We start from the raw sequence: 25323 nt of genomic DNA, 5'->3' as shown, positions 1-25323 counted from the left end.
TGGTGGTGGTGTGTCGTGAATAGCATCGCATGTTGTATGTATCCATAAATGGTTCCCAACTCTCCTCCATTGACGGGCTCTTGCTTGGTTATGCCCTGACCATCGACATTGACACGCACACACCGTACACGCCATACAACTTTCCGTCCAAAACCAAGAGTCCGAAAAAAGACGCCAGCTCGCGAGATGAAAAAAGGGTTCCTGAGACGAACGCCCACGAGCATCACATTTTTTTTCCCCTCCCTTTCCCCTCCCTTTCCCCTCTGGCCCTCCAAGCCAGCCCCATGTTCGGAAAAAGAAGTTCCCTCTCCCCCTCTTCAACTCTACAGAAAACCATGACACCTGAACCAGGGGCAAGCACGCTTTCAACGTTTATGCCCTTCGCAGAACCTTATTCAGGAAACCGCCCCGGCCCCTTTTGGGCGTTTCATCCCCGGACGGACCAACGACGACGTGGGCATCCCTCGTCGTCCCGTCTTTTCCTCCGACGAGGCCGCCGCGGTGCTGGTTCTGGTTCTGGTGGTGATGGTGATGGTACTGCTGGTGTTGATGGCCCGGGTTCGGGGGGTTACCAAGACCAGCAGGGAGATCGCCCGCGTACTGCGCATCTCCCCTGCTGATCTTCACATAAGAATCGTCTGAAGAACCCAGCGGCGTGGCGAGGGCGACGGCGGCCCCTGAGTCAAAGTGGGCATGACAGCCCTCCGCGGCAAGTTTCGACATCCCACCAATCGCGGTGTTGGTGGTGTTTGTCAACGACGGCGACAGCGACGACGACGAAGAGGTCGGGGCCACGTCGATGGGTCGCCAGCTGTCACCCGCGGCGGACGTGACGGGTTTCCCTTGCCGGATGTGGGAGAGGCCTCTGTCGAGATACTCGACTAGCGGCGCCTTTGTGTCGAATCCAAAGGTTGTGGTACTGTTCCTGTCCTCCTCCCCGTCGGTGGTGTCGTTGGCATTGCCACCTCCACCTCCATCTCCACCTCGTCGCAAGGCAGAGCCGCCGTCCCATCTCGTCGCTGTTCCTGTCGCTGCTTCCTCTGATGATTTGGCTGCTGCTAGTGCTGCTGCTGCTGCTGTACCCGTCACCGTTTCTGCTATTCCTGTCCCCCCACCGCCACCACCATTGCCAGTGTCATCAGAAGCAGCGCCAGGGGCGGGCGCAGAGGCGGAAGTGTCGCGCGGCGTCTCGGCAGCCCGGCCCCCGCCACTACCGCTGTTGCCATGGACTTCCAGGGCTTTGCGGTAGAGGTCCGGGACGCGACGCCGGAACTCGGCTTCGAGGTCTCGTTCATGCTGGCTCGTCGTGGCTCGCGCGCCGCGGCCCGAGCTAGTAGCCGACGGGTCGTAGTCATCGTTGTTGGGATCGGGCCTCGACGAAGAGGCGTAGTAGTTACTGCTGTTATTGCTGCTGCTGCTGTTGGTCACTATGCCCTCGTCGTCGATTTGAGTCAGCAATTCCTGGTACTGCGCTCTCCTCGCCGCCGCGTCATCAGTCTCTGACGGTGCGGCCGCCGATATCTCTTGGCGGAGGGGATCCGGGGTTTGCTGCTGCTGCTGATGCCCTGCCTCGCCCGACACCTTGGACCCGGTGATGGATGTCTTGTACGATACGCTGAACTCCTTGTAGTGGCCTTTGAGAACGAAACACCGGCCTGGCCAGCCCCAGGTCCTGAACTTGTCGTAGAGAACGTCGGCTAGGGGACAGTCCCGCGAGGCGTCTATGACGCGGTCGTAGATGACTAGGCATGTAGCGGACTGCCACTCGCCAAAGACTTGCCTGCTGCGTTGGTCTGGGAACGCTCGCTCAATCATGTCGAAGGAGGCTTCTTTGATAAAGCTCAAGGGGGCGCGAAGGTTGATTGCCCCCTTGATGTGAGACTTCTCGTAGTCTGCTGGAGGGCGGAGATCGATCATTAGGATACTGCTAGAAGATAGGACCTCGATGATTCTCTGAAGGTGATGCGGCAATATCATCTGGGCTCCTTGGTATGCTCCGGGGGTTGGGTCGCCGCCCATTCTAAGAGTTTGGAATTGCTGCGAGACGACATCTCGTTCCCGCCGGTGATGGAACCAGGCCTGCTACAGTTATTGCGCCATTTCTAATGAGAGGGGGAGTGGATGGTTAAGCCTACCTCGACGTGCCACAACTCTATGCCCAGATTCGAGGCAACAAAATTCTTTTGATCGTCGTTTGGCAACGGCTCTTGCCGGTAATATTGCTGGAGTAAGATCTCGACGTGCTGGGAGAACTTGGGCGGTTCCGGGATATCTTGTAGCAAGGTCCTCCGCGCGCTTCTCTGCTGGTTCGGAATCATGGATCTGGATATCGGTGTCCCTTCCGAAGATACTTGCGAGGATGAGGTGTGGTGCCGTTGTAGGGTTCCAATCGAAGCTGGTGGGTTTGGCGCCTGAAGTGGCCGTGATGATCTGACAATTGGCGACGATGATGGTGATTCAGTATCTGACTCCTGGATGTTGGTCTGTCCCACTTCCATTACTCTCACGTTTGGCCCGCTGCCTCCCACTTGCGTCCCCATGACGCTGCCTGTTATCGTTGGAGCATTCGTGTATGTGACTTCCGAGAAAAATGTGCCCATCGAGGCGGAGTCCGGTTGTGTGTTGTCTTGCAATATACGAGCGCCTCGGCTCACCGGAACATCCACCCTAGCCTCGTCGTCCTTGCGACTCCTCTCTGACACTAGGTTATTGGAGCGAATGAAGGCTATGAATGAGGTTGCATGGTCCTCTGGCAGGAGATCCCACACCATGACTGGCATAGATAAGAGGAGCAATGTGGAATGGCTCTTGAAAACCCCCTGGACTTTGACGTACTTTGCCAGGGCTGGGAAGTTGGATAACCACTGCTCCCAGGCGCTGAGGTCTAGTTGCTGATTGTCTTCGAGTGCCAGCGAGATCATGACATGCGGCGTATCCTCGTTCGGCTCCCCTGCCATTGGCGCGCCAGGTCCTCGCCCACCTATCATCCCCTCGGGCGATCCGCTCTCGTCTGCAGTGATCGCGGCATCCAGTGGCGGCGATGGCGGCCGCTGCTCAGCCGGCACGACCCGGGACAACTCTATGCTCGGCGCCTTGTGATTCGACGTCATCATGAAGTGAACCGGCGTCGACCTGGCCTCAAAGACCTTGCCGTTGATGGTAACTGGGCGCGGATGCTTCAAGCGAGCGAGAACCTCGGCGTGCAGCATGGCCGCGGAAAAGGTGCGGAGCCTCCACTCTTGCATCACCTCTATGAGGGCGTTTGTGAAGGAGTAGCGGCCCGGATCCGGGGCGATGGCGTCCCAGCTCGAGGCGGAGATGGTCTCGGTGATGCTGTTGCCGTTGGGGAAAGTTGCGCTCGCCGCTCCCGCACAGCAGTCGAGGAGGATGAGAACGTCGGATGCCGAGCGCTCTAGCAAGGTCTGAATGGCAGACCACTGGAGCCATGGCGAGTCGGGATGTCGAGTGCTAGTGAATTTGTGAGGATACGAGTGATGGGGATGATATAATGCTCTAGACTTACGCGCACCAAGTGCTCTGACGAGACTCATCTATCCTGGCATGGCCGCCGTAGTAGACTAAAAAGAGCGTGTCTTGAGCCTCGTGGTCTTTGATCAGCTTACCGACCTGCATCATGAGCTCTAAATGTGAGTTCTCAGACGGTATAGGAAAGATTTCCGTGTCAAAGGCATAATCCTCGCGGAGGCACCGTTCCAGGTCCTCCAGCTCAGGTAACACAAAAAGGTCATCACAGCCCCAATGTAGGAGCAAGGCCTGCACCTTTGAATACCGCTGTGACGATTTTCCGCGGTTCGGAAATGCTCGATTTGCAGACTTTGTGGATGAAGTGTCAGTATGTGACCTGAAACACATAACCTAGAATCGTCACTTCATCTTTCAACTTACATTCTCCAAGGTCTGAGCGAAGCTGTCGAGGTGCTTGACGTGATAGCTCACGCGGCTGATATCATGTGTGGCGGGCCGAGGCGCATCGCCGGAGCTGGAACCGTACTGATCATGGCCGGCTTGTGAGTCTACACGTACTCTGCGCGACTGGATCGCCGAGATCCTGGCACCTACAGTTGAGTCTGCACTGCTCACGCTGTTCCCGTCATGGGGTCGCCGAGACCTGATGGTCACGTACGGCTGGTGATCGCCCATGTCCACTGGCTTTCGAAGCAAGCCTTGGCCAATCTATGAGCTGATACGCGGGTGTTCAGGTAGAATTTAAACGCGCTTTCGTGGCCAAACAGTGGAATACGGCGCCGAATATCCTTTTTACCAGGATTTAAGTATTCATGAGATGTAAATAGTGACACGAAAAAAAACCAAATGTGCTAGGAGGGCCGTGGAAGCCAAATGGTCTGTAGAAATCGTAGTGGCGTCTGATGCATCGTCAGGTACAGCAGAAAGGAGCCTCTGGATTGTGAGAGAGGGAAGAATGAGAGAAAAGATGTCGTCGGCGGTGTCTTTCGACAAGGCCCCGTTCGTCTCGGTCGACGGAAGGCGGACGGGCTGGAGGGGCATCCCACTCCGCGCCAGCTTCGGTAGCTAAAACGGCTTAGCGTGGCTGATGAGCCGGTGACCGAATGTGGCAGGGCGGGCTGGACCCGTGAACTTATGGGTCTAGTTTTAGCCCCCACACGTGCTGAGTTAACTTACATAAGCCCGCCCACACTGGGTGTCATGTGGCTGGGTGTGGCTGGTGCCTTAGATGGCATTCGTACACCAGAAAGAAGCTTGAGTGGAGTCAGTGGGTGTCCCTGGATTCGGCACCGAGCGAAGTGTCCTCAGCAACGGGTCTCCAGCTCCGACATCGATGCCAACGGACCCATCCGAGCACACTGTTCACTCACTGATCACACCAACCCGTTCACGTCACCGCAGAATCCACTTTCATTGACCTTACCACCTTGCATCTCGTTTACTTATCTCTTCTGGTAATATTCAGAGCGTTTACGGATACATTGAACCGGAACTCATTTGCCCCAGTCTGCAGCGAGATTGCGTAGGCCATCGTACAATATGCGTCAGCGAATCACCTTCATTCATAAGCCCAGTGACGGAGCGCCTCCGGAGTCTCTTGAGGTTAGCGATGCCGGCGTAAAGGGTCCCGAGCTCTTATCTGTCCGGGAAGATAGAATCACATTGGCCCTTGAAGAGCTTCCCTCTGAACTATCCCAGCTTCTGAGTGAGAGTCATGAGCTACACATCAGATGGGTCAGCCCATTCGCCTATGACACAATTGGCCCCTTGGCTTCGAGGGTATCACCAGGTTTCCATCTCTTTTATACGCCAAAGAAGGAGGAGATCAAATGGGACGCGTGAGTTTCAATCAGAGGGTATCGTCCGGGCTACGTAAGGAAAGCTAACATGAGATAAAGGACAAGACTATGCACGGCTCTGCAGGATGCCTTTGGTGGGAGCAGTTGTACATCGTCAGAGGTAAGCTATACTTCCAGACAATTCTCCTCCCGAAGTCACACTCAACCAGGCAAGACCATCAAGACTAACTCTGTCAAACAAAGTCATTCACAACCCTCCCCAACGATAGGTTCTCTCACTCCGCAGCACTCCAATACTACGAGCCCCTAGAGAACCTCGCCGCCTTCAGCCAGTACACAGCCGAGAAGCTCTGCCCGGCATCAGACGCGAACTGCAAGTCCCGCGCAGAGGACCTAAAGACGGCGGCATCCTTTGACATCTCCTACGACACAATCTCGCACGCCCTCAAGCTGACGGTACAATGGCCCTACGGCAAACACCGCGTCGCCGTCGCCTCGACACCGAACCACAGGACCGAGGTCGGCATCCTCACAACCGACTCCACCGCGAAGCCGGAGCCGCACGAGATCGGCATGGCGGGCGGCCTCACCGTCCTCGGCGAGCACAAGAAGCCCGCGCCCGTTCTCTTCAACGTGCCTGCCCGCCACCGGCTGCATTCGGACTCGGGAGACGAGGGATCGCAACGCACGAGCTCCTTCTCTGCAACGTTCCTCGAGCCGACGGGCCTGCACCCGACGCTTCAGCTGCGCTTCGATTCGGCCGAGCCGCCGGTGGAGGACGCCTACTGCGCCGTTCACGCGCATCTCACGCTGCCAAAGACTATCTTTGCGGATCGCTATCAGCTCGCGGACGATCTGTTCCTCAAGTCCAAGAACCTGACCGCCCTGCGCTATGCCAGCACGCCAGTCGATCTCGAGGCACCGGTGTATGCCACGAGGCCGTGGGGTTCCGGTGTCCTCCTCGAGCTCGCGCCGCCAACTACGACAGGAGAGGGGAAAACGAACCAAGAGTGGACGGCGGAGGTCCCGTTGCACCTCCGATACCTGGAGCCCGCGTCGGGCGGGTACACCGAGGTAGAGGTGCCCTACCCGGCTGTCTTCTGGGCGTGCTCTTCCGAAGAGGGTACAAAGTTTCCGAGCAGTCCGTTTGAGAGGGTGAATCTCGGATATGACGCGTTATTCGGACCGAGAACGGTGTTTTGGCACGTGGAGCCGCGACCCGCTGCCGGAGGAAACGGAGGCCGGCTCACGAGCACCGTACGCGTGCCGGTTCTCGAGGCCGGGCAGGCAGAGTGGGTTCGCGCCGGGACGGCGGCTGCGGTAGTTGTTGGGTTCGCGTGGGTTCTGTGGAAGCTCGTGGCGGCGTACTTCAAGACGGGATATGGAAGGCGCGGCGGGGCGGATATTGGTGAGAAGAAGAAGCAGTAGAATACACACCTGGACATCTGGAATATACCACCACCTTACTTACCGTGCCTTACCGCCTTACCTTGATGGGTATATAGACCTCCTCAATTCCATTCCGGTCACCAGCCAGCAGGCGCTCTCTAGGTCGGGAGTCAGGTCAAACTGGCTGGGTGGTGGAGTGGTTCATGGTCAACAATCAATTTATACGCCAACCAGCCTACTCGACGACAGGCTTAGCGAGTACCCGAGTTCGAATCCCAGAATGAGCACCAAGAGATGTAGCCCCCATTCGCCACCGGGGGGTGAACTCTTTTTGATTCATTGTAGTAATTGAATGTGATTAAGTAATACCATGCGAGGTAGTTGAAGATGAAATAAGGATCATCTCATATTGTCATATTCCTACAGTGTGTCGCGGATCTGCACGGCCCGGCTGTGGCGGAGCCCCCCTTGACAACCAACACCGCAGAACGCGGGCGACGCGGAATCCTCCAACATGAAAGTCGCCTGATTATCCCAACGACATTTCTCATTTCTTCACCTTGCTTTTCTGTTCGTCTCAAAAGAAGTCACACCCAATCAACTCCCAATTGACAATCCTAAAGCCACCAATGCATCTCACACCAACCCAACCATGATCTCCTACGTCATCGCCCTCGTGGCATTCCTCATCTTCTTCTCCGACCCCCTCGTCGACTTCTTCTCCCCGTCGTCAACATCCGGCGGCCGGAGCAGCACAAGCCGGAGCCGGGTGGCCCGCACGCCCCGGCCGCAGATGAACGAGTCCCTTCTCGCCATCGAACATCCCAACGCCACGGCTCTGTCGTGCCCTCCCGACGACTACTCTGTGCGCATCTTTTCCAAGGAGCCCTTGGTGTTGTATATCGAAGGGTTTTTGAGTGTGGAGGAAAGAAAGCATCTACTTGAGATTAGGTATGTTGTCTTTTTACATACATGTATTTTACCTTACCTATTTCATGTCACGTCACACGCACATCCGTACTTTCGGTTACAATTCAAGATGAGAAAGATGGATCCATGCTCTCCCATAAGCTTCTCACTCGCCCAACACTCAATCTCACTCAGTCTCACTCATACTTCATTTCACCTCACACCCAACTCATCTCACTCACCCACTCACTCACACCTCCACCAGCAACCCCATCTTCGAACCCTCAACAATAACCCACAACGGCGCAAACACCCACCGCGACACCTCCATCCGCTCCTCCGACGTCGCCCTCCTCCCGCGCAACGACACGGTCCGCTGCATCGAAGCCCGCGCCCGCGCCCTCCAAGGGTGGCGCGAGGACCTCTGGATCGAGAGGCTGCGGACGCAGCGGTACGTCGAGGGCGGGCACTACTCGTATCACTTTGACTGGACAGCCAACCGCGGCGGGTGGGGCCGGGTGAGTAGTATGATGGCCTGGGTTGACGCGCGCGGCGACGACGAGAACGAGGTGCCGCCTGGGACGGGGAACGGGGATGGATTGATTGGTGGCGGGACGGAGTTTCCGTTGTTGGAGGTTCCTGGGTTGAAGAAGGAGGTTTGGTGTCGGTTTGTGGAGTGCGGAGGGAGGGATGGCGGTGACCATGCTAGTGATGGTGGCGATGAGAAGACGATGGGAGGTGAGGAGGAGGGTAAGGGGACTACTTTTAAGCCTGTCCCGGGAAACGCGGTATACTGGGAGAACTTCCGGGCTGATGGGAGCGGTGCCGGGTATGACGAGACGTGGCATGCTGGACTGCCGGTTAAGAAGGGCGTCAAGGTTGGGCTGAATATATGGAGCACTGGGAGGATAGAGTGAGATGACGTGAGTCCGACGTGCTCATACAGCATCATAGCTTCGAGACATGCTCAGTTTAAAATGGTAACATTAAGTATTGCTCAGTCTGTTCTTTTGTACGACAATATGAACGTTTCTTCAGCACCCCATCTCAAGTGATATAGCCCCCCTCCCCCCCAACATACGTCCCAAAATGATGCAAAGATATCCAGCCACCAAAATGCTCCGGCTTGCTTGCAAGGGATAAAAGAATAGGGAAGAAAAGTATCGAGGGAACACACGCGACGTTAGCCGTAACTCTCACAGACACACAACACCTACTATGAAAGACCAAGGAAATTCGGCTCTCCTCCGCCCCCGGCCGTCCAGTCGAAGTCGTCCATGAGCATCGACCAGTCGATATCCTGCAGCGGGTCACTCGTCGGCACAAGGCTCGCGTTCGCATCCGTCGCCGCCGCTACCACAAGGTCAGCAACACTCCCACCGAACCCCCGACCACCCCTACACTCACGCGTCGACGCCGTGCCCCCCGCCCCGGTCCCTTGTCCAACGCCGCCTGCTCCGCCAGCAACACCGCCGGCACCACCAACCCCAACACCAGAACCGCCCTGCCCGACCCTCGCCTGATCAAGCTCCTTCTTCCACCGCCTCAGCGTCCCAAACGCGATGACAGCACCCGTACGGTGCGGATACTGCGAGATGGGCGCCTCCAGCTTAGGCATCATGTGCCTCAGACTCCAATAACTCTCCGACATGCGCAGTACGCGCATCGCGAAATCGCCTTCCTGCACGGAACATCGCCGCAGGGCCTCCTGCGCGTTCTTGACCGAGACATCGGCGTTGGCGAGCTCGACGTCCGTGGCGTGGCCCGAGACGAGGACGTCGAATATCACGGCGGCGGCGTCGAGGATGGTGCGGAAGACGTGTTGCGGGGCGTGTAGGAGGAAGCGGTGCGAGGACTCGAGGCGTAATGACAGGTTGATGAGGGCCTGGGCAGTGCTATAGGCGCGGTTTACGTTGTGGCGGAAGGTGGGTTTGTCTACGGTGGAGAGGGGGATGAAGTAGTAGGATTGGAGCTCGAATTGGACTGCTAGGATGGTGAAGAGGTCGAGGTCTGGGTTTATCAGTAAAGGGGGGTTCTCGACGTGGTTTCGGGGGAAGGCAAAAGAGAATCATGTTTACGAACCAGAGTTGTGTCGAGCCTGTAGCTGCTTTAGCTTGTTCAGCTCGTCTTCCAACAGCTGAATGACGGTGTCCGGCACGCCTTCGCCTTCTTCGGCGACGGAGAAGACGGTCCGGCTCAGTCTGTTGGAAAACTTTTGCATCTCGTAAAGCAGGCCAAAGTAGCCCAGGGCATCAGGTAGGGATCTTCCGCCGGCGGCCCTATTGACGGCTTCATTGAAGAAGCCGGCCGGGGGCGGGAAACCGTTACTTGAGGCGACTCTATGTCATGTAGTCAGATACCAGTCTCTATAGTTGAGTAAAAGAGTTTTATAAAGGACAGAGACATACCTCTGAGCCTGGATATTATACCCCATCCACGTAAAACACGCCTCTTCGTCCGTAATATCAGTCTGCCGGTTCGGCCCTATGCAAAACTCGGGATGAGTACCGCGGCCCGTGTGCAAACCCAGCAGCAGCGCAGCGTTCTGCGCAATGGCGACGTAAGAGGATGATGGGTCGTTGAGGAAGCGGATGGAGGGTAAGGGCCATGTGCAGAGGACGAGCAGGGCATCAACAGTAGACATGCTGATCGGCGGGTTCGAAACGGCGGCCCAGACTTCGCGGGGCAGGTTCTCGATGAGGAAGGGGAAGAGTCCGGCATCGCGGGTGTACCGCCGCGAGGAGATGGCGATGAGGGTCCAGAAGAGGATGGGGCTCTGTTTATAGAGCTTGTCTGGGTCCTGAGAGCGAACGATGGGGAAGTAGGGGTGGAAATGCTCAAAGTAGCTTTTGCCATGACGTCTCAGTCTTTGTTCCTCTGATTTGGATATATGCTGGCTTGAGGATGATGGAGGAAGAAGGGTTGAGGTAACTCACTGGTCAAAGTAAAAATCGATATCCTCCCCAGACAGTACCTTGGACCCAAGAGCCCTCGGCTGCGCGGGCTGTCTGGCGGGACCTGTAGGCGTTGTATGCGATGTGAGGGTCGGCGTTGGGACCTGCTCCGGCTGGCGGGCCTGTTGAACGGGAGACAAGGCCGGCAGGCTCACCCTTGATGCGGAGGGGGGCGGCCGGTGGTCCGAAAAGGCACTGGCGGCGCCGGGGTAGGCGGTGCTCGGGCTTGGCAGCGGCAACGGCAAGGCGGCCGGAGGGAGGATGCCAGTGGCGGAGACGGGGCTCGGGTTGACGGCATTCTTGATAGTTTGGACTTCTTTTTCGAGTTGTTCTAGTTTGCTGTTTGATGTTCACACACGCGCGGAGGTATTAGACCGTGATCTTGTAATGGAAGGACACACACACAATAACATAGGGCACCGGAAATTGAAAAACAGTTAGGGCGCCTTTGGAGCAGGGAGGCAAGGAGAAGAGAGGAAAAGGGAAGCCACCTTCGTCTGGTCATCCGCTTGTGAGACTTGTCAATGACACATTGTATACCGAGCTTAGAGCAACGTTGACACGGCTTATTGGGCGTGTAGCTCGCATTGCACTTGACCTATTTCCAGTCGTCCAAAGACACTCGATTAGCATACGGGACGTCATATTCGGTATAGCAATGCGACAGCTTCATGGAAAATGCAAAGACGCCGAAGGAACAGAACAAGTCTCATCGGCATGTTTGCTGACATTGCATGATGAGCCCCAGGGGACTTGACGAGGTGGCCCCCCCATCCGTCCTTCCCGAGTCCCGGATGCCAACCGCGATCCAATGGGAATAGGAACCGGGAGAGGCGTTGGAGGGGCACGGGGCATGCGTGAAATGTGTGACAGCAGAATGTTTAAAAGATTAAAACACCACGAGGTAAGGTAGCCTTGCAAGGGGTACGAGGAACAGATACAAGATGAACTGGTCCAGGGTATGTATAAAAGGTATGTACGGATACAAAAAGGGAGTATCAGAGGAAAAGTGAAAGCCCACCTTGGAGTCGCGACAGCTCGTGCAGGCTGTATTGCGCCGGATCCGGTTCGGCACTGGAGGGCTGGGCGAGGTATCCCTCTGTGCCGACGCGGGGCTCTTGAGCGGCGGGTCCATCAAGTTTAGGTAGGGTAGGGTGCGCGCGTGCGTGCGTGCGCTCTGCCTCCTTGTCCAGGTTTAAACGCCTCTTTGTATGTTTAAATGAGCCGATTCTGGCGCAGTTGTGGATGCTCGCTCTGATTGTCTGGCTCACTCGCTGGCAGCTGCTGTGGTTGTGTGAGTTGTTGATGGCAGAGGTGGAGAGGAGAGAAAGGGAAACTCGGCGCGGTTTCGGCAATGCAGAAGAAAGGTGAGGAGGAGCGCGGTTTGAAGAGAAATGCTGGGAAAGGCGCGACCGCAACCAGAGAAAGAGGAGACGATCACGTGCGCTTACCAAGTCCATTTCTGAAGGATTCAACGGCGATCTTATCGCGGACAATGTCCGTACCTCCTTCTATCTTCAGGTAAGCACGTCGAATCTGCAATCTGGCCAACATCGAAGCCGATGCTCCTCTTTCGATCCGCCATTTGAGTCATCGCGAGAAGTTTATGGTGTTTTGCGATCAGGGCGACGAGTCAGACGCAGCACACGACTTACTCAATACACGTACCTAGACGCCATGTTCGAACACATGCTTCAGGCCGATGCATGCCGACGTTTATCGACCGTAAAGGAAGAATTAAGAAGGACCATTTACCAGTTTGTCTATCGAGTCAATGTACCTTACGGTGCGCCATAGAGGTATGAAGCTTGGTCTCACTTTGGTGAGTCACTGAGGCAGGGCTCAACTGCCTCGAAAGTTTTGAAGTAAGCTTGGTAGTCGGAGAAAGCTCTCAGATTCCTCGATAAAATCAGGTCGATAATCACTTTGACCATCTTGGTAAAATCGCCGCCGAGAACATCTGCATATTCTGGAAACTGTGCACACTCCAATGGCTTGCTTCATCTACATCAACGGCTACCCGGGCGTCGGTAAGCTCACCGTCGCCAGCGCTCTCTCTAAACTTATTCCACGCAGCCGCGTCTTCCACAACCACCTGGTAATCGACCCTGTCGCCGCCATGCTCGATCGCGACGATGCCGAGGCCTACAACGATCTAAGAACCACATTCCGCAGACACGCCTTGGACACCATCGCCACACACCCTGCGCTTGCGGACAAGACCTTCATCTTCACAGACGCGCGCGAGTCGGGTTCTCTCGGCAGCGAAGCGGCGCAGGATTACAAGGCGGCCGCTGAGAAAAGGGGCGTGCCGTTCATCTCGGTCGTGTTGCATTGCGACGTGGATGAGAACGTCAGGAGGCTTGGAGGCCGGAGGAGTACCGGGGTTGATGAGGCGGCTGGTAACACCAAGTTGACCGACGGTGAGATTCTGAGAAAGATTCGGGAAGATGAAACCATCTTTCAGTTTGGGGACGAAAACGAAATGTGTCTGGACGTCACGAACCTGAAGCCCGATCAATCTGCGCTCTTGATTTCACAACATGTGAACGCGGTTCACTATAGTCTTGATAAAGAAAGTTGAAGGTCATGTCTCATAACACTGCCTGATTTCATCGAAAATCTTATCAAGCGTTACGATTTTTCATATACTCATCAAGATACCCGGAAACTTCTCACACTGAGGTACTTTTTATCATTCTGTAGGAAATGGCGCTAAATGTTGGAATTTTCAAACTCGACATCACGTCCACTTCCTCTCGCAGCTTCCAATCCACATACCCCAACCAAGAACCTTGCCCTGGATAGCTTCGGCGACCTGTTCCCTAGTAGTCCGAGCTTCCAGCATCGCCTTATCCAACTTCTCGCTCAGCGCCACAACTTGGAAGAAATCTGTTGACAGTCAATCTTCCCATTCTACCTGAATGCAGGAGAAATCAAGACTCACATCTGTGGGTACCGTGATTCATAAGAGGGCGCGGTGGAACATACACGCCCTCCCTCCGCCCCTTGCCCCAATGAAACCCTCCCTTTAGCAGAGATTTGCTCTCATCCTCAATCTCAAAGTCTTTGGGGTTCACCTGTCTCTTCTCGGGTGCAATGCCACCGTAAACACTACAGTCAACAAGTCAGCATTATCCTCTCTTTGAAATGTGTGCGACTTACCCGTGGCAGATGGGCGTCGGCAGGGGCGCATCCGGGTCCTCGACCACGATGAGCCACTCCTTGACCTTTGACTCGAGTTCCAGCGGCGCGGACCACGATAGCGCGGGGATACGACCGCCGCCTTCTGTGATGTACTCCGGGCCCAAAGTAGCTGGAGACGCGCCGCAGTCTGGCGACGTGACGGTGATCGTCTGCTCCGTATGAGAGGCGAATGCTGGGGATGTGTAGAAGGATTTAGCGTCGTGGGCGCGGGAGTTTTTGAGGAGCCAGCTCAAAGTCACTTCGACGTATGGATTCATTCTGATGGATTTGAGAATCCTTTGGTTTCCAGGACAATGATTATCAGAGTTGATTGATGGCTTCTTGTGCTGTGGTTTGAAAACGTGGCTGTAGCAATGAGGTCAGATGAGATGAGACGGAGGAGGGGAAATATGAATCTCATATATCGACCGTTCACAAGAACCATGATTAAGCTTGTTTCCGCAACCCGAAACGCTTATTACGGTATGTCCATGCTTATCTCCAGCTAAGCGGACGCGATGCCTGCCTTCAGACGGTCTTACAAGCCTCAAGCCGGGAGGCTTGGACTTGGATGATTTCGGTGCCGATTCGGTCATCACTCGGCCGATCAATCAGTCGTCAGGGAATTGAGGTCTGGGCTTAGTGCAGAAATCTCCCATTCTCTCTTCTTTCATTTCTAATTTGTTTTTGCATGAGACTCAACCGTACGCCAAATGACATAGAGTACTTCACCGAGTAAAAATATGGTGAGTTGCTCATATTGCAGACAAGAGATGTGAGACTCTGGAGAGGATCACTGCAGGGACCCTCCTCGTCTGCATCCGGCTTGGCGGTGCTTAACGGTTTTCAGTGGTCCACGACCCCTGTAGACGGACGCCGCGCCGCGTGTGGCTTGAAGTGGCCCAGGTACGGACATTTCCCGCGTGGTGGGTAAGGAAGCAGGCGGAAAACAACCGCAAAGGACTGTCCATTTCGATAATACCAACATCAACTACAACTAGTAACATTTATTTTAATTGTCGCAACCATTAGCAAAGATGATTCTACAAGAAATTCACCGCAGTCTCTTGAGGAACACAAAGAGCGCTGCTTCCGGTCTATCCAGACACTCCGTAAACATGTCATCGACGCGCCCCTATTCATCATCACGGTCGTTTCCCGCGCTCTTCGTCCGCGGCGGAACGTCCAACGGCCTCATCATCCATAGACGCAACCTTCCGCCAGAAAACGAATGGCACAAGGTCCTACCTGCAGCCATGGGCTCGCCGGACCCTTACGGTCGCCAGCTCAACGGAATGGGCTCGGGCATCTCATCAACGTCAAAAATCGTCGTGCTGTCTCCGCCCTCACGCCCCGATGTTGATGTGGACTACACTTTTGTTCAAGTTGGCATCAAGGATGGCAGCCTCGACACAGCAGGTAATTGCGGAAACCTCTCATCGGCAGTCGGGCCCATGAGCTTGGACGAAGGTCTCATCCGGAACCCGCGCCTCGAACAAGGGGCCGATGGCCAGACGTTCGCTACCGTGCGCATCTTCAACACCAACACATCAAAAGTCATCTCATCGCGCTTCAGGGTCGTCATTGACGGGACAGACTCACCAAAATACGACTCAGAAGGCGCCTACATCATGGACGGCGTCCCCGGCACCGCCTCCCCCATCACCCTCAGCTTCCTAGACCCCGCCGGAGCAAAGACAGGCAAGGCCCTGCCCACGGGGAACCCCCGCGACTGGCTCCTCCTCCCGGACGCGAGCACAATCCAGGCCTCGCTCGTCGACATTAGCAACCCGGGTGTCTTTGTCCGCGCCGCCGATCTGGGCATCCCCTCGCCCGAAGACCTCACGCCGCAGGCCGTCGAGGCAGACGCCAAGCTCAAGGCCAAGCTGGACGGGATCCGGCGCGCGGGAGCGTCCATGATGGGACTGAACCCGGACGTGGAGAGCGTGCCCAAGATCGTGCTGCTCTTCTCCGAGACGCGCGCGGATGACGTAGACATCCGGTGTCTTGCGCTGTCCATGGGCCAGGCGCACAAGGCTGTGCCGTTGACGCTTGCGCTGTGTCTCGGGGCTGCTAGTCAGTTGCCCGGCACGATACCGGCGGAGCTCATAGGCGGCCGAGCCAAGGAGTCTGTCGTTATTGGGCACCCGAGCGGTAAGGTGGATATCGGGGCTACGTTTGACAATGGCGAGATCGTGTCGGCGGATCTTCGCCGCACGGCTCGGGTGCTGATGAAGGGCGAGGTGTTTTACTAGCAACTTGCTAGAGACTCTTGGGCTGTTGCTAGGAATCTCTGACCACGAGACGAGATGCAGGCCACGGATCCTAAGTCCATCTGATACGGCCTGGTATTCAATCAGTCAATATTTACATCGCCGTTGAAAGACTTCTGAACAAAGAGATGAAAGGCTCCTGCGATGCATAGCCTTACTCGGAAGCGGGACAGCGTTTGAAGGGCTCCACGCAATCAAGTAGGTCAGGATTGAAGACCTTCTACACGCAATCAGCACCCCCATCGAATGCTGGGCCGACGTACCCTCTCGGATGCATCGTTGGCGCAAAGGTTCCACGAAGACGGACGTTCATCAACACTGGGTGTATGATCCCATAGCGATTCTCATCGGGATGGTAGGTCTGGCGCCACCTACAATGAGATGTCGAGCCAGAGCAGGGCACATTTGCAGATCTCCGCGCCCTCTGTAAGCTTCTTGCACTTCCTTCTAAGCGATCTGAGCATCAATGCTCGGAAGCCAGCGAAAGCTTGTAGGGGGACTACTTGACGAGGTCTCTGTTGGCATCACAGTAATGCATCTGGCCGTAACCACTGTACAAGGTTGAGCTCAAATTGGCATAACTGGGTCCCAAAGCGACGATGCAAGCAAGCGTCCCTATCATTACACCTGCAGAAATTCCTTGTATCCTGGTAGAGGCAGTATATGTCCAGTTGGACGTGTTTGTCGTCTCCGCTAGATGAGAAAATTGGCAGTTTTAGGAACCGTATGGCCAGAGAGACATGAGCAATTCACCTCGAACGCATGAGCCACAACGTCTTATTGGATACATACTTTACCACCACAGTCAACGATATGAAGCAATCAGTTTTTTGCAAGACGTGTCTTAAGTCGGCAAACCAGCCTATATAATATATTGCTAGGCTTGAGCGCGACAACAACTTCTATGATTGTCTGAAGCCCCGCCATGTATTTCTCGGGACGATATGCAGCGAGGTTTGGGGAGAATAGAAAATCCATGCCCTAGCCATCAGGACGATACTTTAATAGTAGGTGCCCCGCTGGAAGGATGATAGGGTCCCTCAAGCAGGTGCCAAGGCTTGAACGGGGATTCTTTATCGAAATGAGGTTTCCAACTCAAAATAGTTTCTTTGTCTGCGAAAATGAACGCGACCGACGGGCCTCCTACAGAACGTGCCTTTTCTGGGTCGTATGGCCTATCTTGTTCCTCTAGCTTGTACCAGACGCTTCGGGAGTATCTGGAGACTAGCTTCGTAGTAAGATGGTCTACGTAAAGACCTTCTTTTATGAGCCAGGCCATTTCGTCCTCCTGCTTGCCGGTCGGGATATCGTGTCGACGGCGGATCAATATCGGCCCCTGGTGTGGCTGGCGGTACTTGATCTCAAGTTCGTACTTGCCAGTACGATGCTTCCAGATGCCCCTCAATTTATCGGGATCATCAAGATGAATTGTGTTATGCGGAAGATTTCCAGGATGGAATGCGGGCGTGGACATTTCGGGAGCTTAAGACCGAATCAGGTTGCTGTTGGTTGTAGTGGATTGGAAGTGCGGGATGTCGTATTCAATTTTCAAGTTTTCACTGGACGGGCATCCTTTCCATGGCGTTTTATAGATAAGTATGCTTTCAACGCCTGTTTCCATTACCTCAACTTCCTCAACAGCATTCTGAATGTAGAGAATGAGTAAGTATGTATCATTGACGGTGTAAATGGCTAAGGCGGTGCTACTTCACGACAAAGGATTCTAGAGTTGTTGATCGCCAATTACCCATGGTTACATGAATGCGGTAAACGCGTACTATTCGGCAATGCTAACCAGACATCAAAAAAAGGAGGTCATGCTGCTGAACATACAGGACAAAGACAGAAGAATACTTGGGGAATGGGTAATGTTGGCCGGCTTCGCCAAGGATCGCGAGATGAAGATTCAACTTGAAAGATGATGACCCAGATGATATGTTTGTCGATCCCTTTGAAAGCCCCTGAGACAAGCTTCCTGTCGCCAAGGACCGGCATACGAGAGCCTCTAGGAAGCAAGTATCAGGAGGCCGATACTGTCTGCAATGAATATTCTCTTTATGGTTTATTTCAGCGCTGCCCTCAACTGGGTTCAAAGACTGGAAGAAGTCTGTTATGACGTTGCCTCCGAATCGGGTGTGGTGAAGGATCGTCAGAGGCCGACTCGTGAGACCGGGTTGTACCGCCTCTTCAAAGACGAACATTTGTGTTCTTACATGCAAGACATTATTTGAGGCGTTGGCGTGCATTCAATCAGTCATGTGGTCGAGAATTGAGAAAGGCTCTCTGTTTCACTACCTTCTTCTTACCTCTTTCCCGGCTCAATTGTTTTATGAATATCAGTCTGCCCACTTTGTGATACTGCAAAATCTCGATTGCGTCCTGACCTAGAGCCGAAAGTGAAACTAGAATGAAAAGCTCACATCCCTTTCCCCCTGACCTCGCTCACAACAACAGTTTTGCTCGTCACCAAGATCCCAACCTCGGAGCCCGAAGCATCGTCCCCTCTCCCCTTAAAGTCCCTCGCCACGCTATCCTCCGACGGGTTCCCGCTGGCTACCATGACAGCCACGTTATGTCTTTTCTCCCGCAACCTATCCAGCTCCAAATCGTCATCGTCGTCGCTGTGCGTCGAGTGCATCTGGCTGAACCTCCCTCCTCCGCCTCTGGAAAGTTTCGACCCGAGAAGCCCGGATTGGCCAATCGTCTGGAGGGTGTTCGGCTTCGCAGAGGCCGCCCCCGCCCCGCCGGATCTCGTTGTGGCACCGCGTGTGCCGCGGAGGGACCAGAAGCGGCCGACGGTGGCATCGAAAATCGGTTTCAGGAGGGGGCTGCTCGAGACTATGATGGCGACGCCGGGCTCGAGGGTTCCCATCAGCACGACGCCGACCTGGGAGTACGTCACGTCCGTGAAGTCCATTGTCAAGACGTTCTTCAATCGTAGGGCGGCGAAGATCATGGTGCTGAAGAGATTCGTACAGGCTGCTGTCAGCTATCCATATAACGGCATAATAATGTAAGGGCGAGGTGAAGAAACTGGGGATTCTCTTACAGAGCGCCTGCGCCAAAGATGATGTATAAAGCCACCTTATGCGGCCACCGCAGTTGCAGGTTATACACCATGGGTATCGGCAGCACGAGAATGATGAGGTCCGTCGCGAGGTCAAAGTAGCCCACGGCGGCGAAGGCGGCGTTCTGGTCGCCGCACTTGCCGCCGGGCGTCGCCGGGTTCCAGTTCATGGCCACGGGCTGGCAGATGAAGATGCCGATGAGGATGGTGAAGAGCATCCAGCAGACGCAGAGGCCCGTGGTGATGCGGGCTGCGATCTTGAAGCCCTGGACGAAGAAGACGCGCTGGAGCATGAGGGTGATGCCGATCTTGATGAAGCCGAGGCAGATGGCGAAGAGGGTTTGGACACCGTACGCGGCCTGTTTTCTCCCTCAAGGGGCGTGTTGTTAGTCGAGGTTCTCGCGAGAGGCAACATAAATAGAATCAGGGGTATGACGGGGGCATCTTCGGAGGCCGACCTTTGACATGCGTTCGACGTGATATGGCTGCAGGGTCAAGTAGTGATGCCCAGTTCCCCCGAGGTAAACCACTAGAACCGCCAATCAGTATAAGTCAACTCGGCAGAACTTTGTGATCCAACGTACTGACAAAATTGCAGGCCACGAGCCCATAGAAGGCGATCTACCATGTTGTCAATACACCTGAAAGACGACCTGCAACCACGCCGTGTCCTACCAGAGCAACAACAGTCAAGAAATCCTCAATGGTAAACGACTGTCCCTTCTTCCGCCGACTGTATAATCGCATACCCGTCCATAGTGTTGTGGCAAACGTCAGCAGCACGTTGACGACGACAATGGGAACCGCCCTGTCGGAAAGGGGCACGATCTCGGTCTGGATGACATCCTCTGGCTGGACGGTAGCGTTTGTCGGTACGGCTAGACGAGCAAAGAGCGCACCGCTGATTCTCATCATGGATTCGTGTCGGGTGTCGTCTCGCACGACGGGGCGAATATGGTGGCTGGAGATTCTAGTCTTGAACTACTGCAGACGCCTCATCAGACGAGACGGGGGAGCCTTATGGCTTAACTTATCCGTCAACCTCCTTTCCGCAGCGGCACAGCGGGTGATCCACATTCTTCAAGCGGACAGAACATATGCATGATCGAGTCAAGACAACAGGTTCTAGCCGTACGAAGGGGGGGAAGAAAAAAAGCAAAGACCTGCCTGACAGGGGCGCCCAACAGGCATCGTCTTGGGCACCCCCGAAACCAGACCCAGGTTTTGGTCATGGCTCACCGGCCGATGGGCCATGCGGGAGGCGGGCGCACTGGGATCCCGCGTGGCAATGATGAGATATCACAAATTCATGATAACGCAAGAAGTCTACCATGTAGACGGGGCGCTGGAATTCCCACATGGTGATACGATTTCGCGATACAAAGATCGAGAGTCTCTCGGACTTCCTGTGCTTGCACTCTGCATGAAGCTGGGATGTTGAAATAGGGCCCGCTCCAAAAGTGCTATGGAGCCGCGCTAATCCAGGTGAAGAAGAGGGACATGTCGAGTTATCTCAAACCAACGAGACTACGTTTGGAGAGCAAGCATAACAGACGTTAGTTCTGTCTGTCCGCTGACGAAGTCGGAATATGCTTACGGCTTCCATAGAGTTGCAGTACTCCATAGACCGATTGCATATCGTAAATTCAGTTTACGTCGATCGACCAGCCAAGTCCCATCATCACATTAACCCTATCCGCGGACCGCGTCGTAGGGAACAGGGGATGACGGACCGCAGAACAGGTCGTCTCTGCATTCGGTAACCTGGTCCGAAAGAAACCCCACAACTCCGGATCCTTGAACGTCCAACACCACTCAATCGACTGATGAACCCACTCAGAGGCCTCTGTCAACTAGTCAGGAACCTGGTCAAAGGATAACGACAGAGCTTGGCCCGGAAAGGTTCCCCGTGGAGGAGGAATATTGGTGGATCCCCTTCAACGGGAGGACAATGGGGAGAGAACCTCTTGATCTGTCGATGTCGCTCACCCGCCGTACCCGAGCCACCTTCTGGCCCTGGCCTTTTTTCCTCTTGCGATATCGAAATATCCAAAATTGCGCCGAGTTCCACATGGCAATAGTCTCCGCAACGGCCGCAGAACGGAGCCTCGGACGACGATGCTGACGGGCGACGTGTGCGTGATATCTCCCGATGCGTCGCTCTTAAAAGAGAAGCGGCTGCGGCGTCTGTCCAGCTTCGAGTGTGTGTGAGGTCTTCTCTCTTTGTCCCTCTACTACGCCCGGTTCTCTCTGCATTGCATTCTGCAACGGCTCGTCACACACTCTGCAGTCCCAGCCTCCCGGGTTCCCGATCTGCAGCATCAATCACAACTTACGCCGAGTTTTCCCCTTTCAGAATCTTTGCGTCGAATCTTGTTTTACGTGCCGCTGCCCTGCATAACGACGACACACAAATCAGGAAATCATGCTACCGACCGACGTCTGGGACTATATTGTCGTCGGAGGCGGCCTCGCCGGCTCCGTCGTCTCGAGCCGGCTGTTGGCGCTCAACAACACGGCCAAGATCCTCGTCATCGAGGCGGGTCCCAGCGCTGCTGGCCGGACGGACATTCTCTACGTCAACTCGACCAACCTGATCGCGGGCGACTTTGACTGGAACTACTACTCCACGCCGCAATCCCAGCTCAACGGCCGCACTATTCAGAGCGCTGCCGGTAAGGGTCTCGGCGGTGGCTCCCTCATCAACACATGTAAGTCATCCCCTCGTAGTCTGTTCTGTGGTGAAAAGTGCATCCGAAAATACTGACCCCTTGCTGAGGTGGATGGATGCGTGGTGCCCGCGTCGACTATGACGAGTGGGCCGAACTGGCCAACGACTCCCGTTGGAGCTACGAGAGCCAGCTGCCGTTCTTCAAGCGGTCCGAGGCGTACTGGACCGACGTCAACGCCGACGAGCACGGGTACGACGGACCCCTCAAGGTCGAGGTGCCCTCAGTCACGGGCCGCGTCTACCCCCTCAGAGACGCCGTCTACGCCTCGTACGAGTCCGTCGGCGTCAAGGCTCTCCCGGGCCTGGACGCTAATGCCGGCCAGAACCTCGGCTTTGGCGAGATTTCAGAGAACCGCCGCAACGGCGTCCGTCAGATCGCGTCAGAATACTACCCCCTCGACGGCGTCACGGTCATGACGGACACGCTGGTCGAGAAGATTATCCTCCAGAGTGACAACAGCTCTAGCACTGGTGCCCTTCTCGCAACCGGCGTCCGCCTCGCCAACGGCACGGAGATCCTCGGCAAGGAGGTCATCGCCGCCGCCGGCGCCTACCGCACGCCGCAGCTCCTGATGCTATCCGGCATCGGCCCGTCCGACGAGCTCGCCAAGCACGGCATCGAAACCAAGCTCGACGCGCCCGAGGTCGGCAAGAACTTTGCCGACCACCCCTTCTTCACCTACAACTGGCGCCTCTCCCCGCAGTACCGCAACGCGACCGTCGACTCAGGCAACACCCTCTTCTTCCAGCCGCAGTACGGTCTCGGCCAGCCCAACAACTTTGTCGCCTCCTTTGGCGTGGAAGACCAGGACGGCCTCGTCGCCGCCATCACCAAAGAAGAGGGCACCGCGCCCGACCCGGCGACGCACCCGCTCCTCAAGAACGAGCGCACCCTCATGGAGGGGTTCGTGCTCTACGTCAACACGAACCCGGCGCTCCCGTCCAACAGCACCTACCTCACGACCGCCAACGTCGGCCTGCACCCCACGAGCCGCGGCTCCGTGACGCTCGCCTCCGCGGACCCGAGCGAGGCCCCGCTCATCGACCCTAACTTCTTCGCTTCCGAGGTTGACCGATTCGTGTGGCGCGACTCGATCCGCCGGATGACGCGGATGATGATGGGCGGCGAGTCGCCTCTGAGCCAGGGGATCGTCGAGGCCGAGGCGCCGGCGGAAGGTCTAAAGGCGTTTACGCTCGAGTCGACGGACGAGGAGATTGAGGAGCGCATCCGCGCTTCCGTCATGTAAGTTTTGGATTTTCCCCTATCCCATATGCCGTACTCTACATGTCAACTGACACACATCTTAGCGGAACGTACCACCCGATGGGCACATGCGCCATGGGCAAAGTCGTCGACAGCGATCTGCGCGTCAAGGGCGTCAGCAACCTCCGTGTTGTGGATGCCTCCGTGTTCCCGACAATCATCACGGCTCACATCCAGGCCGCGGTGTACGCCCTCGCCGAGCAGGCTGCCGAGATCATTGCTTCGTCATAGGTTGAAGGACTCTCGTTTCTGACGTTGACGACATTATGCATGAAAATGAGAGAGGAGGCTCTATGAGTGATGTAAAGATACATACTAGTAGATAATGCTTAATTAATGAAGATGGGAGGCGCTTATGCCGCTAACGCCGTGCCGTGCCGTGCCTCCGGTCCCACTTTCGGCCCGGAATTGGGCTGATTTACGTACCCCCCCAATGCTCCGTAGAGGTATGTCTAACTGTACCAATTTTCCGAACCCGAAATTCAGAATAGAAGTAGGTTTCTGAAATGAGGATCAAGGACTGCGATTACAGGCAGCAATGGAAATGAAAAGATTTCGTCAAAGAACAAGACCAGTGCGATGGCTTACATGAAGTTAGGCAGGTCGAATTCTCCAGTGCCTTCTTTCCCCCACCCCACATCTGAGACCATCGACCTGTAGCGTGCTAGCTGCCTAAGTCTCAGCCATCTCGCCATAAATTGATGACACTCATCACCTCCCACTTGCAACATCCAAAGCCATACCAAGTCGCACTCTATTATCCAGTACCTTTTTGGGAGATTAGAAGAAGAGAAGAGAGAAGAAAGACACGATACGCGGCAGCCAAAATTACAAGTGACTCCTCCCCAACTCACCAGTCTGAAAGACCGACGCTCGCCAACCTCACAACCACAACATTTCGAAAACCATTTCAGTCACGACCAACAAACAATATGGCCTCATCGGGCCCCCCTCGCCTCTACTTCGCCTACGGCTCCAACCTCTCACCAACCCAAATGTCCCTCCGCTGCCCCGCCTCCACACCCCTCGGCCTAGCCCACCTCCCAGACCACACATTCATCATAAACGCCCGCCGCTACGCCAGCGTCGTTCCCAACGGCCCCGTAAATCCTGCGCACTCCGCCGCCGCCGCCGCCGCCGCCGCCGCCACAACCACGGATCCAGTTTCGGGCCCGGCGTCGGCTCCCGGCGTCTACGGCGTCCTCTACGCCCTCCCGCCCCAAGACGAAGCCACCCTCGACAGATGCGAAGGCGTGCCCCACGCCTACCAAAAGCAAGACCTCGCCGTCAGCATCGTGAACCTCACCTCTCAAGGCAGCGGCGCCGCTTCTGCTGCCGCCGGTCTCACACCGGGCAGCAACGTCACGGCGCTAGTCTATGTCGACACCGAGAGGACCGAACCCTCGACGCCGTGGGCCGAGTACGTCGACCGGATGAACCGCGGCGTCGACGAGGCGACGGAGAGGTTCGGGTTGCCGCGGGGGTACGTTGATGACGTGATTCGGGCGTGTATCCCCGCTGCTGCCGCCGCTGCTTCGGACGAGGATATTGGCGGAGGTGGGAAGAGCAAGACCATCAAGGACCCATTCCTTGAAATTTCTTGAGTTTCCTAAGCACTAATTCTGCCCTGGGATCAGACGGCGCCAAAAAGCACAATCTCCCCTACGGCCTACCCAAAAAACCTGGACAGAGCCCTGGGCTTCACGATCCGACTCTCGCGAGCGGTATTTCGATCCCCTCAAAGCACTTGCATCCTACCCATCGTCATTCCCAAACTATACACCCCAAACCGAGGAACTTCCCCTTCCCTTTCCTGCCATTCTCGTCATACCTCAGTACCTCAGAAACGGGCAATCGTAAGAGAGAGAAAGACCGACCAACCGCACAATCCCGTCGCAAAAATCACCCAGGAAACACTCCAAAACCTCTTGGCATAGCCAAGAAACGCCTTGGCAAAAAGCCCCAACCGGGAAACGGGGGTTGCCTGCCTGCCTGCCCCCTTTTCAAGCTTCTCTCCGAGAAGCGTGATGAACACTACACCACTGGATTGTCCCTTTCTTCTTTGTCAGGGGCCAGGCCAGGAGGTTGCGTACAGGGCCTTCAGGCTACAGCAGCAATTGGAAACCGGACAGTCGGTATTCCGTGGTGAGAAGAGACTTCTTTTTTTAGAACCCGAGTGAGACACGCAGGGAGAGAGAGAGAGAGACATCAGATGAAGAGGAATGTTCCGAATGGAGCACGTGGCTGGTGCACAGTCCATGGAAC

General features: G+C 55.6%; 10 protein-coding genes across 10 annotated transcripts; 6 read left to right on the top strand and 4 right to left on the bottom strand.

The window, feature by feature from the left end:
* Nucleotides 1-276: 276 nt before the first annotated feature.
* Nucleotides 277-4487, bottom strand: HER10_EVM0003679 (uncharacterized protein). The gene is made up of 4 exons (XM_035482935.1): nucleotides 3907-4487; nucleotides 3524-3834; nucleotides 2136-3468; nucleotides 277-2079 (listed from the first exon to the last, which is right to left on the bottom strand). The coding sequence occupies exons 1-4, from the start codon at nucleotides 4159-4161 to the stop codon at nucleotides 373-375; spliced, it is 3606 nt and encodes a 1201-aa protein (XP_035335852.1). The 5' UTR covers nucleotides 4162-4487; the 3' UTR covers nucleotides 277-372.
* Nucleotides 4488-4784: 297 nt separating this feature from the next.
* HER10_EVM0004157 (uncharacterized protein) lies at nucleotides 4785-6844 on the top strand. Its single transcript, XM_035473809.1, has 3 exons — nucleotides 4785-5324; nucleotides 5385-5445; nucleotides 5529-6844. The coding sequence occupies exons 1-3, from the start codon at nucleotides 5026-5028 to the stop codon at nucleotides 6711-6713; spliced, it is 1545 nt and encodes a 514-aa protein (XP_035335907.1). The 5' UTR covers nucleotides 4785-5025; the 3' UTR covers nucleotides 6714-6844.
* Nucleotides 6845-7197: 353 nt separating this feature from the next.
* Nucleotides 7198-8584, top strand: HER10_EVM0011799 (2OG-Fe(II)oxygenase family Oxidoreductase). The gene is made up of 2 exons (XM_035481218.1): nucleotides 7198-7625; nucleotides 7849-8584. Exons 1-2 carry the CDS (start codon nucleotides 7327-7329, stop codon nucleotides 8498-8500), a joined length of 951 nt encoding a protein of 316 aa, XP_035336614.1. The 5' UTR covers nucleotides 7198-7326; the 3' UTR covers nucleotides 8501-8584.
* Nucleotides 8585-8668: 84 nt separating this feature from the next.
* HER10_EVM0003868 (uncharacterized protein) lies at nucleotides 8669-11893 on the bottom strand. The gene is made up of 7 exons (XM_035473531.1): nucleotides 11559-11893; nucleotides 11029-11135; nucleotides 10520-10876; nucleotides 9992-10429; nucleotides 9666-9922; nucleotides 8991-9593; nucleotides 8669-8936 (listed from the first exon to the last, which is right to left on the bottom strand). Exons 1-7 carry the CDS (start codon nucleotides 11670-11672, stop codon nucleotides 8800-8802), a joined length of 2013 nt encoding a protein of 670 aa, XP_035335876.1. The 5' UTR covers nucleotides 11673-11893; the 3' UTR covers nucleotides 8669-8799.
* A 169-nt stretch (nucleotides 11894-12062) lies between these two features.
* On the top strand, nucleotides 12063-13121 carry HER10_EVM0004115 (uncharacterized protein; the record flags this gene model as incomplete). The annotated part of the gene is made up of 1 exon (XM_035473768.1): nucleotides 12063-13121. Exon 1 carries the CDS (start codon nucleotides 12657-12659, stop codon nucleotides 13119-13121), a length of 465 nt encoding a protein of 154 aa, XP_035335904.1. The 5' UTR covers nucleotides 12063-12656.
* A 159-nt stretch (nucleotides 13122-13280) lies between these two features.
* Nucleotides 13281-14001, bottom strand: HER10_EVM0011064 (uncharacterized protein; the record flags this gene model as incomplete). The annotated part of the gene is made up of 3 exons (XM_035480506.1): nucleotides 13281-13429; nucleotides 13485-13651; nucleotides 13703-14001. The coding sequence occupies 3 exons, from the start codon at nucleotides 13999-14001 to the stop codon at nucleotides 13281-13283; spliced, it is 615 nt and encodes a 204-aa protein (XP_035336533.1).
* Nucleotides 14002-14760: 759 nt separating this feature from the next.
* Nucleotides 14761-15978, top strand: HER10_EVM0010790 (uncharacterized protein; the record flags this gene model as incomplete). The annotated part of the gene is made up of 1 exon (XM_035480239.1): nucleotides 14761-15978. The coding sequence occupies one exon, from the start codon at nucleotides 14761-14763 to the stop codon at nucleotides 15976-15978; it is 1218 nt and encodes a 405-aa protein (XP_035336513.1).
* Nucleotides 15979-18412: 2434 nt separating this feature from the next.
* On the bottom strand, nucleotides 18413-20507 carry HER10_EVM0002577 (uncharacterized protein; the record flags this gene model as incomplete). Its single annotated transcript, XM_035472283.1, has 5 exons — nucleotides 19739-20507; nucleotides 19648-19684; nucleotides 19522-19592; nucleotides 19046-19422; nucleotides 18413-18956 (listed from the first exon to the last, which is right to left on the bottom strand). Exons 1-5 carry the CDS (start codon nucleotides 19976-19978, stop codon nucleotides 18413-18415), a joined length of 1269 nt encoding a protein of 422 aa, XP_035335761.1. The 5' UTR covers nucleotides 19979-20507.
* A 981-nt stretch (nucleotides 20508-21488) lies between these two features.
* Nucleotides 21489-23344, top strand: HER10_EVM0011868 (uncharacterized protein; the record flags this gene model as incomplete). The annotated part of the gene is made up of 3 exons (XM_035481282.1): nucleotides 21489-21756; nucleotides 21843-23037; nucleotides 23103-23344. 3 exons carry the CDS (start codon nucleotides 21489-21491, stop codon nucleotides 23287-23289), a joined length of 1650 nt encoding a protein of 549 aa, XP_035336618.1. The 3' UTR covers nucleotides 23290-23344.
* Nucleotides 23345-23792: 448 nt separating this feature from the next.
* Nucleotides 23793-25263, top strand: HER10_EVM0007133 (AIG2 family protein). Its single transcript, XM_035476699.1, has one exon. It carries the CDS (start codon nucleotides 23991-23993, stop codon nucleotides 24660-24662), a length of 672 nt encoding a protein of 223 aa, XP_035336191.1. The 5' UTR covers nucleotides 23793-23990; the 3' UTR covers nucleotides 24663-25263.
* The last annotated feature ends 60 nt before the right edge of the window (nucleotides 25264-25323 follow it).

Source organism: Colletotrichum scovillei (genome assembly GCF_011075155.1).
Source record: "Colletotrichum scovillei strain TJNH1 chromosome Unknown Contig00003, whole genome shotgun sequence".
Lineage (NCBI taxonomy): Eukaryota > Fungi > Ascomycota > Sordariomycetes > Glomerellales > Glomerellaceae > Colletotrichum > Colletotrichum scovillei.
The sequence above is the reverse complement of the archived record's forward strand: the minus strand, read 5'-3'. Positions and strand labels throughout refer to the sequence as shown.